This window comes from Varanus komodoensis, unplaced genomic scaffold, assembly GCF_004798865.1.
Source record: "Varanus komodoensis strain SLA01 unplaced genomic scaffold, ASM479886v1 scaffold38, whole genome shotgun sequence".
Lineage (NCBI taxonomy): Eukaryota > Metazoa > Chordata > Lepidosauria > Squamata > Varanidae > Varanus > Varanus komodoensis.
This window is the reverse complement of record NW_025335909.1, coordinates 3,741,486-3,752,124: the sequence shown is the minus strand read 5'-3', so window position 1 is coordinate 3,752,124 and position 10,639 is coordinate 3,741,486. Positions and strand designations below refer to the sequence as shown.

The following is a 10,639-nucleotide window of genomic DNA, read 5'->3' as shown; positions in this document are numbered from 1 at the left end:
CTGTCCCACTCGCAGGTGGCGAAGTCGTAAAAATGACCCAGCTGACCTCCGCTGCAGGAGCACAGGGCAGAATCGCACAGCCGGAAACCCCTGTGACGCTGCAGTTTCAAGGAAACAAGTTCACGTTGTCTCACAGCCAGCTTCGCCAGCTCACGGCAGGGCAGCCTCTGCAGCTGCAAGGTACGGCAGCAAGCACTGATTCTCTCTTCCCTCTGCAGCAGACCCTTGGGCAGGGGGATGGTTCACACAGTTCAGGAATACACATTTACATACAAGTATAAATGTACTTCCTGGGCCTCACCCCTTTCTTACACCCACCATTCCCCAGCTGGCGCAGGTTGTTCCCCTTTCTCCAGGCAGGAAGAGCTTACAGTGCAATCGGGTGGTCTCTCTCGCCTCCTCCGCTTTTGCCCCAGACTATGGCCCAATTGCCTTTTGCACCCCACAGACCTCCTCTGGAATGGAGGAGGAGGATCTGCACTGCCGGCATATACTTCCTCCTCACAGCTTCCCCGTGGCAAAGGTCACCCTCTCAGGCTGGGAGTTGTCTTGCTGGGGGCCAGTGAATTTTGTTCCTTGATACTGTCGCCTTTGTGTCTGCCTTGAAAATCTCACCCAAGGACTTGGAAGGATTTGCTTTGACTTGCTCTCGCAGTATGTGGTGCAAGGAGACTGGCTGGGCTTGTTTTCGTTTTGACTTCATCAAGTCGGTTAATGGCTTCTCCCTGCTGATTGTTTCTAAACCAGGCAGCGTCCTGCAGATTGTGTCTGCTCCTGGGCAGCAGTACTTGCGGCCTCAGGGGACAGTGGTCATGCAGACAGTGTCACAGGCCGGGACCGTTCAAAACGCTCTGAACGCTTTGGGAAACCAGCACCTTGCCAGCTTGCCCACTTCAGCAGTAACGCAGCAAGGTAAGGGTGCTCTCCCTCGTGTCTGTTTCTAGAATGTCTTAGGAGTACACGCCATCTTACATGGCTGGCTGGATAGTCTTACTTCTCCTGCTTTCCTTGGTCTCTTTCACACTCCCTGCCCTCTTCGCTCCACAGTAGGAGGGGAGAGGTGAGTTTATTTAGACACCAGTGATAAAGTGGATCCAGGGCTTGCAGGGATGTGGTCCATATGATTTTTTCTCAGCAAGACGCTGACATCCTCTGCCACTCCCTCTTGGACTTTCTTGTGACCTCTGCGCTAAGCCGCAGCCCTCATGGTAGCAAGACATGGGTGGGGAGAAAGAGGAACACGTTTTCCTGGCAATATATTTGTCCCTGTTCCCATGTAACGTATTTTGGGGGTAGCTTGCTTTTGAAAGGCTAATTCGTTTTGCAAAAGTCTTGTGCCCGGCAGAGGTGAAAACTGCTGCTCTGGATTACTTGCCATGAATGAATATGGCTCCCCTGCAGTTTTGGGCTCTTCTTGAGGATATGTCTGTGGGGACTGTTGAGATGAGCCCATGAATGTCCAAATTTACCACTGCACACCTGTGCAAACACCCCCCCCCCCCCTTCCCTTGTAGTTCACAAGCTTCTTCACTAGAGCTGTTTTTCCGGTTTAGTCAGGTCTTCTCCCTTCCCGTGAAAGGAAGCTTCTCCCACTCCTTGTTTATTTATTATTTGCATTTATATACCACCCTAATAGCCCAGAGGGGCTTTTGTAGGGTAGGTTCTTACCTGCTAGATCGCTTGCTCATCCGCAGCATTTCCAGAGCTATCCTTAATCACTTTTGTGGCGAAATGAGAAACACGAACATTTCATGCTAGCAGTCCATGTGTTGGTTTGTGGTGGCAGGGTGGGGTGGGGGGGAGACAGCAAAGAAAAGGGAAAAGAGAACAGGCACTTTGCCCTCTGGGTTTGTGTCTGTGTTCATTCCCCCGTGCCCTGGGAGTTTCAGTCAGCCTGTTTCGGGGCTGGGGGGTGCTGTTATGGGAACATGTTCCTGGGAAGCGGTATGGCTAACTAATCCCCACACCCGATGGGAGGGTGGGTGGAGGTTTGTTTCCTTCCTTGTATGGCAGGGCAGGGGTGGGCAGAAAGTGTTGTGGACTGAAAATTCCATTGTTCCTGACTGTTTGCCATGCTGCTGGGGTTTTTGCCCACATCTTTTGATAAACCATGTCTGAATGCTCTGGGGAAAGAAACAGAGAGGTGATGGAAAAAGTCTTGGCTATTACCTGGCTTGATAGCATTGTCAAGCTTTTGCCCTGCAGAGCAATCCAGGGCTCTTCATTGGCCAAGCGTTTATATGGGGATCCGTTGATCGGCCAATCACAGTTGCCTGAAGATTCTCTGTTGTTGTTGTTGTTGTTGTTGTTGTCTGTGTGTGGGAGACCGTAATGCCATTTCTAGTGACCTGGAGGAGTAGATGCAGGGCTCTCGCGTGCCAGTTTGAATTAACCTGCAAAAAGTATGTTTGAAATGTATAAACACCTGGTTTATCTTTTAAGTGTGTGTTCCAGGTAGAGCTATGAGTACTAATTTAGCTTCCGGAGACTCAGCTTCAGCTTTAAAACCAAGCCTTATTCATGGAGGACACGCCCAGGTATTCCAGCGGATTTTGCTCTTTGAATTCAATTGCCAGTTTAAAATGGTTTCCCTTCCATTCTTTTTGGAATTGGAAAGCAAGCAATGAAAAAGCATTTTGATTCTGCTCTCTTCCTTTAGCATGTCAACAAAGGTATTTTTCTGCTTATAGCATGCTAGCTTTGTTTCCTTTTCAAGATGTATGTTTTACAATGAGAAAAATTTTGGAAGATTTAATTACTTTTAAGTAAGATTTAGAAAGAAAGAGATTCCATTCCAACCCTGGGAGTTGCCTTGGCTTGTGTCATTCTAACCTGGGCCTTCCCTTGTGTAGCCCCGGTTTTGCTCTAAGATTGTATGAGAGTTCTTTTAACTCCTGTTGCCTAAATTTGGATGATATGGCAACCCCCACTTAGGGGTTGCATACTCAAAATGTTGGGTGGCATCAGTGTACAATGAGCTGTCCAATTGTCTGAACCAGTTGCCCATGATGCCACGTGCAGATTCGAGTGATGTTTATGAAAGGCTGGATTGCTCAACAAAGTTCAGCTGGCTTTAAACTACTGTTTCTTTTTTTAATGTAGCGACAAGCCAGGAATTGGATTGTGTGTGACAGTACAAATGTGTTCCTCTTGGCCATGTTGGGACTGGGGCTGGGAGGAGCTCCTGTTGCTTGTCTCAGGTGCTCAGAGGCGAAATCCTCCACATTACATGTGGACCAGTCTGCGAAAGTGAAGACTGGGAACCCATGAAGTGGAAGCCCTGTTGTATTCTGCAAAATAACTTCCAGGAAGTTGGGAAATGCTTCTCTGTTGCCTTCTATTCCAGCATCTGAGGCAGCAGTGTGTCTTTCCCTGCCTTGCAGTCTTTTAATAGCAGAGGCCAGAGACTGAAATGGGGGCTTTCAAAGCGTGCGTCTCAGCCCTGCTTCCCACTCCCCACATTTACACTCTCATGGAATGCCCTTACGTAGCATTTTAGTGCATAGAAGCAGAATGAGGTAGTTCATAAAGTGGAACTAATCACTAGGAAGGAGTTTTTTGTTTTACTCTTCTGGAGCAGACTGGACTGGGAGCTCAGCTCACACAAGCCTCGCTGACATGGCTGGGGCAATCCTGTTGTTTAGCTGTGTTTTGTTGGGTTGTGCAGGAAAAAATATTACCTGTTGGCTTGGATTCTTGTAACTGCAAATGCAGCCTCATGTTATGCATCTGTATTTGGAATTAACACCAGTGGGATTCAGTGGAATATGCTCTCAGGCAAAGGAACTAAGCCAAGTGACTGATGTTGACCCACATACGGTCCTAACTTTAAGATGTTATGATTTTTATTATATTTTATTTTGCCATTTTCATACAAAATGAAGACATGTATGTTTGTTGGTTGGTTGGTTTGTTCGCGAAGGAGTCCTTTGAGGAAAAGAACAGACTTCTGAAGGAGCGCCTGGACCGACTCTTTTCTTGCAACGAGCGACGCTGTTCCAGAGCACCCATGTATGGCCGAGACCTTGTGGCCATCTGTTCTCTGGTGGGCGACCGAAAGTCGTGTCCTCAGTTTTCCACCGGGACAAGCAAATGGAGCTGGGCTGGCTTCGCAAACTGCCGCATCTCGCGGAACACTTCCGGGGACCCTCGCAGTCCATTGCAAGGGCTGATGTGGATGTTGGAGCAGCAGCGGGAATCCCTGAGGGATGCTGTGAACAGGTGAGCTTCAAAACTCCCACTCAGGATTTTAACTGGCTGCCTGGCTTCTGAGCTCATCCGCCCGCCCGGTCCTGTTAAGGATGCGCTGGGGGTCTCAGCAGATGTCATGGAACTGTGAAGGCTCACTGGTCCCTGCTTGGCAACGGATTCTAGCCACAGGCTGCTTTTCATGGGGCAGTTAGAAGAGAGAGAGAGTGTGTGTGTGTGTGTGTGTATTGGAGTGGTTTTCTGCATGATCCAGTGCTGCCCCCTCTGTGATCATTGGGAACATTCCAGTGGACGGCCTCAGTGTGCATCTCGCCCGGAGGTGGGCGGCCTTGTGGGCCCATGGGCTCAACTGGAGCTTCGAGGAACAGTCCGGGGCACAACCACAGAAGGGCTTCCCAGAGTGGGCTGGACGAGCCAAGTTGCCCACCTTTTTACCTAGGCCGCTTTCCCGTTCTTTCTTCCGTTCTCTTGATGCTTCTGGGTCATCTACGAGCAAATCATGAAGGCAGGAGCGTCCCTCTTCTCCAGCCGCCCCCCAGCACCTGGCACATGCCTCAGAATGCTGCCGGTTCTGCATAGTCGTCGTGACCAGAGCCACCGACAGCAAACCCTCTTCGTGTTTGTTTAATCGCCCTTCAAAAACCACCCGGGCCAGTGTCCATTACCCGCCCACCCTCCCATCAGACGTGAGAGGGAGAAGGGGACAGGGCCCATAAACCTTGATCCCTGGGGCACTTGGGCGCTTCCTGACGCCTAACTGGCAGGGTCCAAAGGAGCATGTGCCTCTCTCGGTGCCGCTTTCAGCCAGACCAGTTCTGCTGCCTTGCCTGAAGTTGGAGGGTGCCCTGAAGTTCTCCGCAAACCCACAGCAGGCCGCCGTGGTCTGCCGCTGCATTGCTCACCCGCCTCTTGCTCTCCCTTTCCCTGGCCTTCCAGGAAAGGAGGCATGCATTCCAGGCAGCTGAGACCCTGCAGAGAGGCAGTTTTGGTTCCCAGGCTGCTAGATTCATGCTGCTCCGGCTAATGTGGCTGCCATGCAAAACCACAGGCAACGTGACCTGCCTTGTTTCCCAGGGTCCTCTGTGTGCTGCCGGCCGCAGTGGCTGCCGCTCCATCTTTGCACGTGGCCAAGCTTCCCCCGCTGTATAGCCACAAGATGAAACTTCTCCGGCACCACCTGAAAGAGGAGGCATCCCCTTGCCTGCAGCAGCTGCAGCAGATCATCGCCCCGCGGTTGCTTCAGTTTCCTGATCTCCGGCTTGTGCAGTGTGACGCAGGTAGAGGAAAACCTTCTTTAAAAAAAAAGGTGGGGGGGCCACCAAACAACCCAAAAGCCAGGATAATATTCTGCACTAGGATTTTACACTTCCTTCTTTCTGAAATGTAGGGAAGCTGGAAGCCCTGGCGGTCTTGCTTCAGAAGCTGAAATCGGAGGGGCGCCGGGTGTTGATCTTATCCCAGATGATTCTCATGCTGGACATCTTGGAGCTGTTCTTGAATTTCCATTTCCTCACTTACGTGAGGATCGATGAGTGTGCCAGTCAGGAAGAGCGCCAGGTAAACAAGGCTGTCCGCTTCCTTGATGGTACATAAGGGCAGCTCTTTGTTAACTACCCCCCGCCTTAGTTGTTCTTTAAAGGAATAATAATGAAATCGGAGGGATAGGGCGTCTGGTAGGTACCAAGACTGCTAGTGAGCGATGCTGTGCTGGCGACCCCAGCATTGATGGGTCATTTATTCAAGTCGGTCCTCCGTGTGGCTGACACAGGTGCTAGGGAATTCCATGCAAGTGAATGAGCAGGGAGGTGGCCCAGTTGGTGTCTTGCTGGCCTTGTGAAGGAAGAGAAGCCTCTTCCTCCACAGCCAGCGTGGAAGACACAAAGACGTAAAAAATAAATGCAGGCTAGTGACTTTGGTGGGGTTATTTATAAGGCTGCCCAGCACCATAAGCCAAGGCAAGAGAAAGCGTCTGTTCCAGGGAGGACCACGGGTTAATGGTGGGCTTGTGAGCCGGCTGGAGCCGGGGTCAGCCTAGATGGCCCAGGAGGCCCCTTCTGACGCGCTCTGCCTCTGGGTTAATCATTCCCTCTGTGAGTCCCCAGTGCCTTTTATGCTGCTCTTGGCTGACGGTTGGCTCCCCCCATCCCCACCCTCTTTTCTGATCCAGGAACTGATGAAGACCTTCAACAGAGACAAGCGCATTTTCTGTGCGATCCTTTCTTCGCATAGCCGCTCCACGGGCGTCAACCTTGTGGAAGCCAATACGGTCGTGTTCTATGACAATGATTTAAATCCAGTGATGGACGCAAAGGCTCAGGAATGGTGTGACAGAATTGGCCGGTGCAAGGACATCCATATCTACAGGTGATTCTTTCCAAGGAGCTGTCCTGCGTATCGAGAACAAGCCGTCAGCCAGAGGGGCGAGGGGGAGCTTGGTAGCCTCAAGTGCTAGTTTCGTGGCCCTGGTTAGGGGGCACAGTGGAGGCATGGTATTGTTGCGTTCCCAGGCTCCCTGTTCCTCAGCCTGGTGTCCATCAGACGTTTGGACTGCAACTCCTATCAGCCCCATCTGGCATGGCCAATATGCCAGGAATGCTGGGAGGTGAAGTCCAGAACATCTGGAGGGCAGACCTACGATGAAACAGGTCTGCCTTTGAATGGTTGGTTTTGCTTTGCACCAGTGTATTCATGTTTTCTTCAGTGGCTGTAAAGGTTTGGCTTAAAAACCTTGGCAACTCCATAAAGTTCAGGTTGCTGTAACTGTTAGGTTTGCTCTCTGCTTTTAAGGTTTTCACAGACCTCTCTGGTTTCTCTAGGCTTGTCAGTGGGAACTCAGTAGAAGAGAAGTTCTTAAAGAATGGCACTAAGGATTTGATCCGAGAAGTAGCTGCTCAGGGAAACGATTATTCAATGGCCTTTTTAACACAGGTATTGCTGGTTCTCAAAGCACCCTGTTCTGCTTTGAGCTCATTTGGGTCCAAGTTTTAATTGTGGGCTGCCACATTTCCCTTCCCTCCCACTGTTTAGGTGACACTTGTTCCTCTTAGCTCGGTGTGGTGGTGGTGCTGGTGTTGAAGGTTGTGTGTCTCTGTCATAAGTGCTGTTGGAGGGAGCAGCAAGAATTGTCCGAGTTAGGTTTGGAGAGGGAGGCCAGAAGGGGAGCATCCCCCTTCTTGTTGGCAGTGAGGTTGACCTTCTCAAAGAATTTTGAAGAAAACAAGGAGTGCCTTGCTGCGTCAGACCAAGGAGCCACCTAGTCCAGCATTCCGTTCACACAGTGGCCAACCAGCTGCGCACTGGAGAACCACACGTAAGACAGGAATGCACCAGCAGCCTCCCACTGGTGCACAGAAGGCTCACTGCCTCTGATCCTGGGGGTTCCCCAGAGCCCTTGGAACCAGTAGCTGGTCATTCCTAGCCTCCTCCTCTGTGAATCAGCTGCATCCTCCTTTAAAGCCGTCTAAACGGGTGGCCGTCACCACATCTTCTAGTAGCAAGTTCCATATTTCGCCTGCGCACTGTGAGATGTCCTTTCATCTGTCCTGGGTCTCCAGCAACACCTTCATAGACTGATCGACTTTCTAGTATTATAAGAGAAGGAGAAAAATGCCTCCCTTCCCATCTCCTCCACGTCATGCAAAATTTTGTATATCTCTGTCCTGTCTTCCCTGCCACTTTTTTTCTCAGCTAAATAGTCCCAGATGTTGTGCTATTGTAAACCTTTCTTCATGCTCGAGTTTCTCCAGCCCCTTTTGTTGGCCCTCTCTGCACTTTTTACAGCTCTGCAGCCTCTCTAATATTCTGCAAAGCCTCGCCTATCACTGTGGCCAAACCTGTTTAACCCTGAGTTTACCTAGAACAGACAACATACATGGACATTTCCCAAAGAGCTTCATATGAGGCCAACTATTTCTTTTTGCTTTTTGAAAAGCCATTTTTTCGCCCTCTTCTTCCACAGCAAACAATTCAGGAACTTTTTGAGGTTCATTCTCCGATGGAAGATTCTGGCTTCCGGGTAAAAGCAGAAGAATTTGTGATGCTTTCACAGGAGCCGTCTCCAGCAGAAACTATCTCCCCCAAAGTGGCCAGGCCTTTTATAGAGGTAATTAGACAGGAATCATTTAAATGGAGTTTCTAACAGGCAGGATATGACTGCCTGGACTAAGCACGACAATTTCCTACTGCGACTTACATGACTTTTATTTCAGACTAAGTGTTTTTTGACTGTTCTGGTTCTTTTCTCCTCCTTTCTTTTAAAGGTTTATTAAAAACATATACAGGATCTATGTGGGTAATACACTGTATCCCTGATTGCTATTTGAGCCTTTAAAAATGTGTACTTTGTGTTTTTCAAAGGCTCTGAAAAGTACAGAGCGAGAGGCAGAGGAAGAGGAGCTGAACACATGCCTTCCGGATGCAGAGACTGGGTTGGCTTTAGACCCTTTTGTTTCGGAACTTGGCAATTCCCAGTACCTTGATGAGCCTTCGCCACTGCAGGAGTTGGTTGCCATAGTAGATCAGGTGCAGTTGATTCCCCATTCCTATTGAAGAGCCCTTTTGCCCAAGTCTGTAGTCTCCAAGGGCAACTAGGGGCCCTGTCTGCTCAGGCAGAGCTTCCTCTATGCAGTTTTTATAAGTGCTTCCCCCTAAAACGGGGGGAAGCCCTGTGTGTTATCTGGTAACACCTGTCCTGCAATAGCCAATTGCGGCAACCCCAAAGCTGCAAAACCCCAGTGAGTTTCTGCAGGTTTGAGATCTTGGTACACGTGAAACAGAACTGTAACTCTGCCCCCTGCTGAGCCAAACAATTTTGATCAGCCACGTTGATGAGGATGCGGTCTGTAAATGTAAGATCGTGTCATTTTAAAAGAAAACCCTTTATGATAATAGTCGTAAAAAGCCAGCGTTAGTTGCTTTGCTGAGGATGTGAGTCAGCAAAAATTGGTTGCGGTGAAGTCTGATCTCAAGTCCATCCCCTTACCAATGGGTTAGACAATACTGTCGTGCTAGGGGCACCGTCCTGTTGACTGTGCCGTAGGTGTTTGTAAACCTCCAAACTCCAAGACTGACAAGCTGCACAGCAATCCCTGGTTCCCTGTCCTTCCTGCTCTGCAGTGCAGCTAGACAGCGATTTTCAGCATGGGTCTTGCCATGCTGGCTGTGATTTGGAGGACAGGGAGTCAGAGCCTGTTTCCGGCCTTGGTTCTGGGAATCTGAAGTTCCTTGTGGGCCCCTGATGCTGTCCAAGGGCCACAGACTCCATTATTTGTTGGTGAAAGTCATTTCATTTGTTACCTTACATGCTATTTCCCTGTGCAAACAGAATTGTATATGGAATGTTCCTAAAATATTGTATTCCCTTTTGTATAATATTTAAGAAGTAAGATGGAATTCTGCTCCTTATAAAACTTCTGGATACAGATAGAATGGGTGAGAGACCTTGGGAAACCTTGCTGACTCACAGTTGTCCACTTTGCAATGACAAGAATGTGGTGATAGGCATTTTAGTTTAAGTCAATTGTGATTTTAACATTTTTTTCCTGCCACATAATTACTTTTCTGTATCTTCTCTTAGCTCACTCCGATTGAAAAATATGCTTTAAATTACCTGGAGCTCTTCCATGTTTCCACCGATGAGAGTGAACCAAAACAAAATGAGGTAGAGTTGTATATATGTATATATACATATGCATATAGGTTAGTATGCTTGTAATAGTGGACAAGGAAGCATTTGGCAGGGGCATCTGTGAAAGAAGGCAAAATGTAATGAAGATTACACTGTATTTTTAAGGCCATTATTTGATAATATCTTTATTTGGAACAACTAAATTGTTATAATACCAGTTCTCGAGTCCTTCTCATCTGACTTGGATGCAAGAGAAAATGGGATCACAGGGAGGAAAACTGAGTTTTATTTCCCTTAGGACAGGAGTGGTGTGCTTCAGAAACAAATTTATCTTTCTGTTTTCCTTGTAAAATGTACCAGTGTGTTAGTAATGGTCCCCCACCTTCAATAGCTAGGATATTTATTTATCGAGGCTGATTAGCTGTGTTTCTAATAAAGTTGGTCAGAGTGACACTGAAATAAACTAAATTAGGCAAAACCAGAAAGCAAGAAAAGGGCAAGAAAAAAGGATTCTTAGACCCTTGGAGCTTTAGACAAAAAAGTCATACAATTCCTAGCTTGTAGGGTTTTTTTCTGGAGTTGTAGAGGCGTGTGTGTGTAAGTATGTATAAGTCCATGCCCTAAATGAATTAAAAACAGTTACCAATAAAGCTGTATGAGTAGAAGCAGCAGGAAACAAATTGTAGACTGTTTTGCTTATTTACTCTTTAACAATTTTTATTCCACTCTTGGGTGAAAAAAAATCTCTCAAAGAATCTTAGAACAGAGCAGAAGGAGAGTAGTCTTTGCCCTCTGAAAGACTTG

At 48.4% G+C, this 10,639-nt stretch overlaps 1 protein-coding gene across 13 annotated transcripts in view; it reads left to right on the top strand.

The window, feature by feature from the left end:
* The window catches only part of EP400 (E1A binding protein p400), a 58,962-nt gene that overhangs the window by 31,706 nt on the left and 16,617 nt on the right, over positions 1 to 10,639 (top strand). For 12 of the 13 annotated variants that reach the window (XM_044440577.1, XM_044440574.1, XM_044440576.1 and 9 more), the window contains 11 exons: positions 16 to 180; positions 748 to 912; positions 2,443 to 2,537; positions 3,923 to 4,221; positions 5,284 to 5,486; positions 5,597 to 5,766; positions 6,377 to 6,573; positions 7,026 to 7,137; positions 8,168 to 8,311; positions 8,566 to 8,730; positions 9,785 to 9,868. In XM_044440577.1, the coding sequence (XP_044296512.1) occupies positions 16 to 180; positions 748 to 912; positions 2,443 to 2,537; positions 3,923 to 4,221; positions 5,284 to 5,486; positions 5,597 to 5,766; positions 6,377 to 6,573; positions 7,026 to 7,137; positions 8,168 to 8,311; positions 8,566 to 8,730; positions 9,785 to 9,868 (1,799 nt within the window). The remainder of the gene's footprint in view (positions 1 to 15; positions 181 to 747; positions 913 to 2,442; positions 2,538 to 3,922; positions 4,222 to 5,283; positions 5,487 to 5,596; positions 5,767 to 6,376; positions 6,574 to 7,025; positions 7,138 to 8,167; positions 8,312 to 8,565; positions 8,731 to 9,784; positions 9,869 to 10,639) is intronic. The other variant, XM_044440566.1, reaches the window with a different exon arrangement.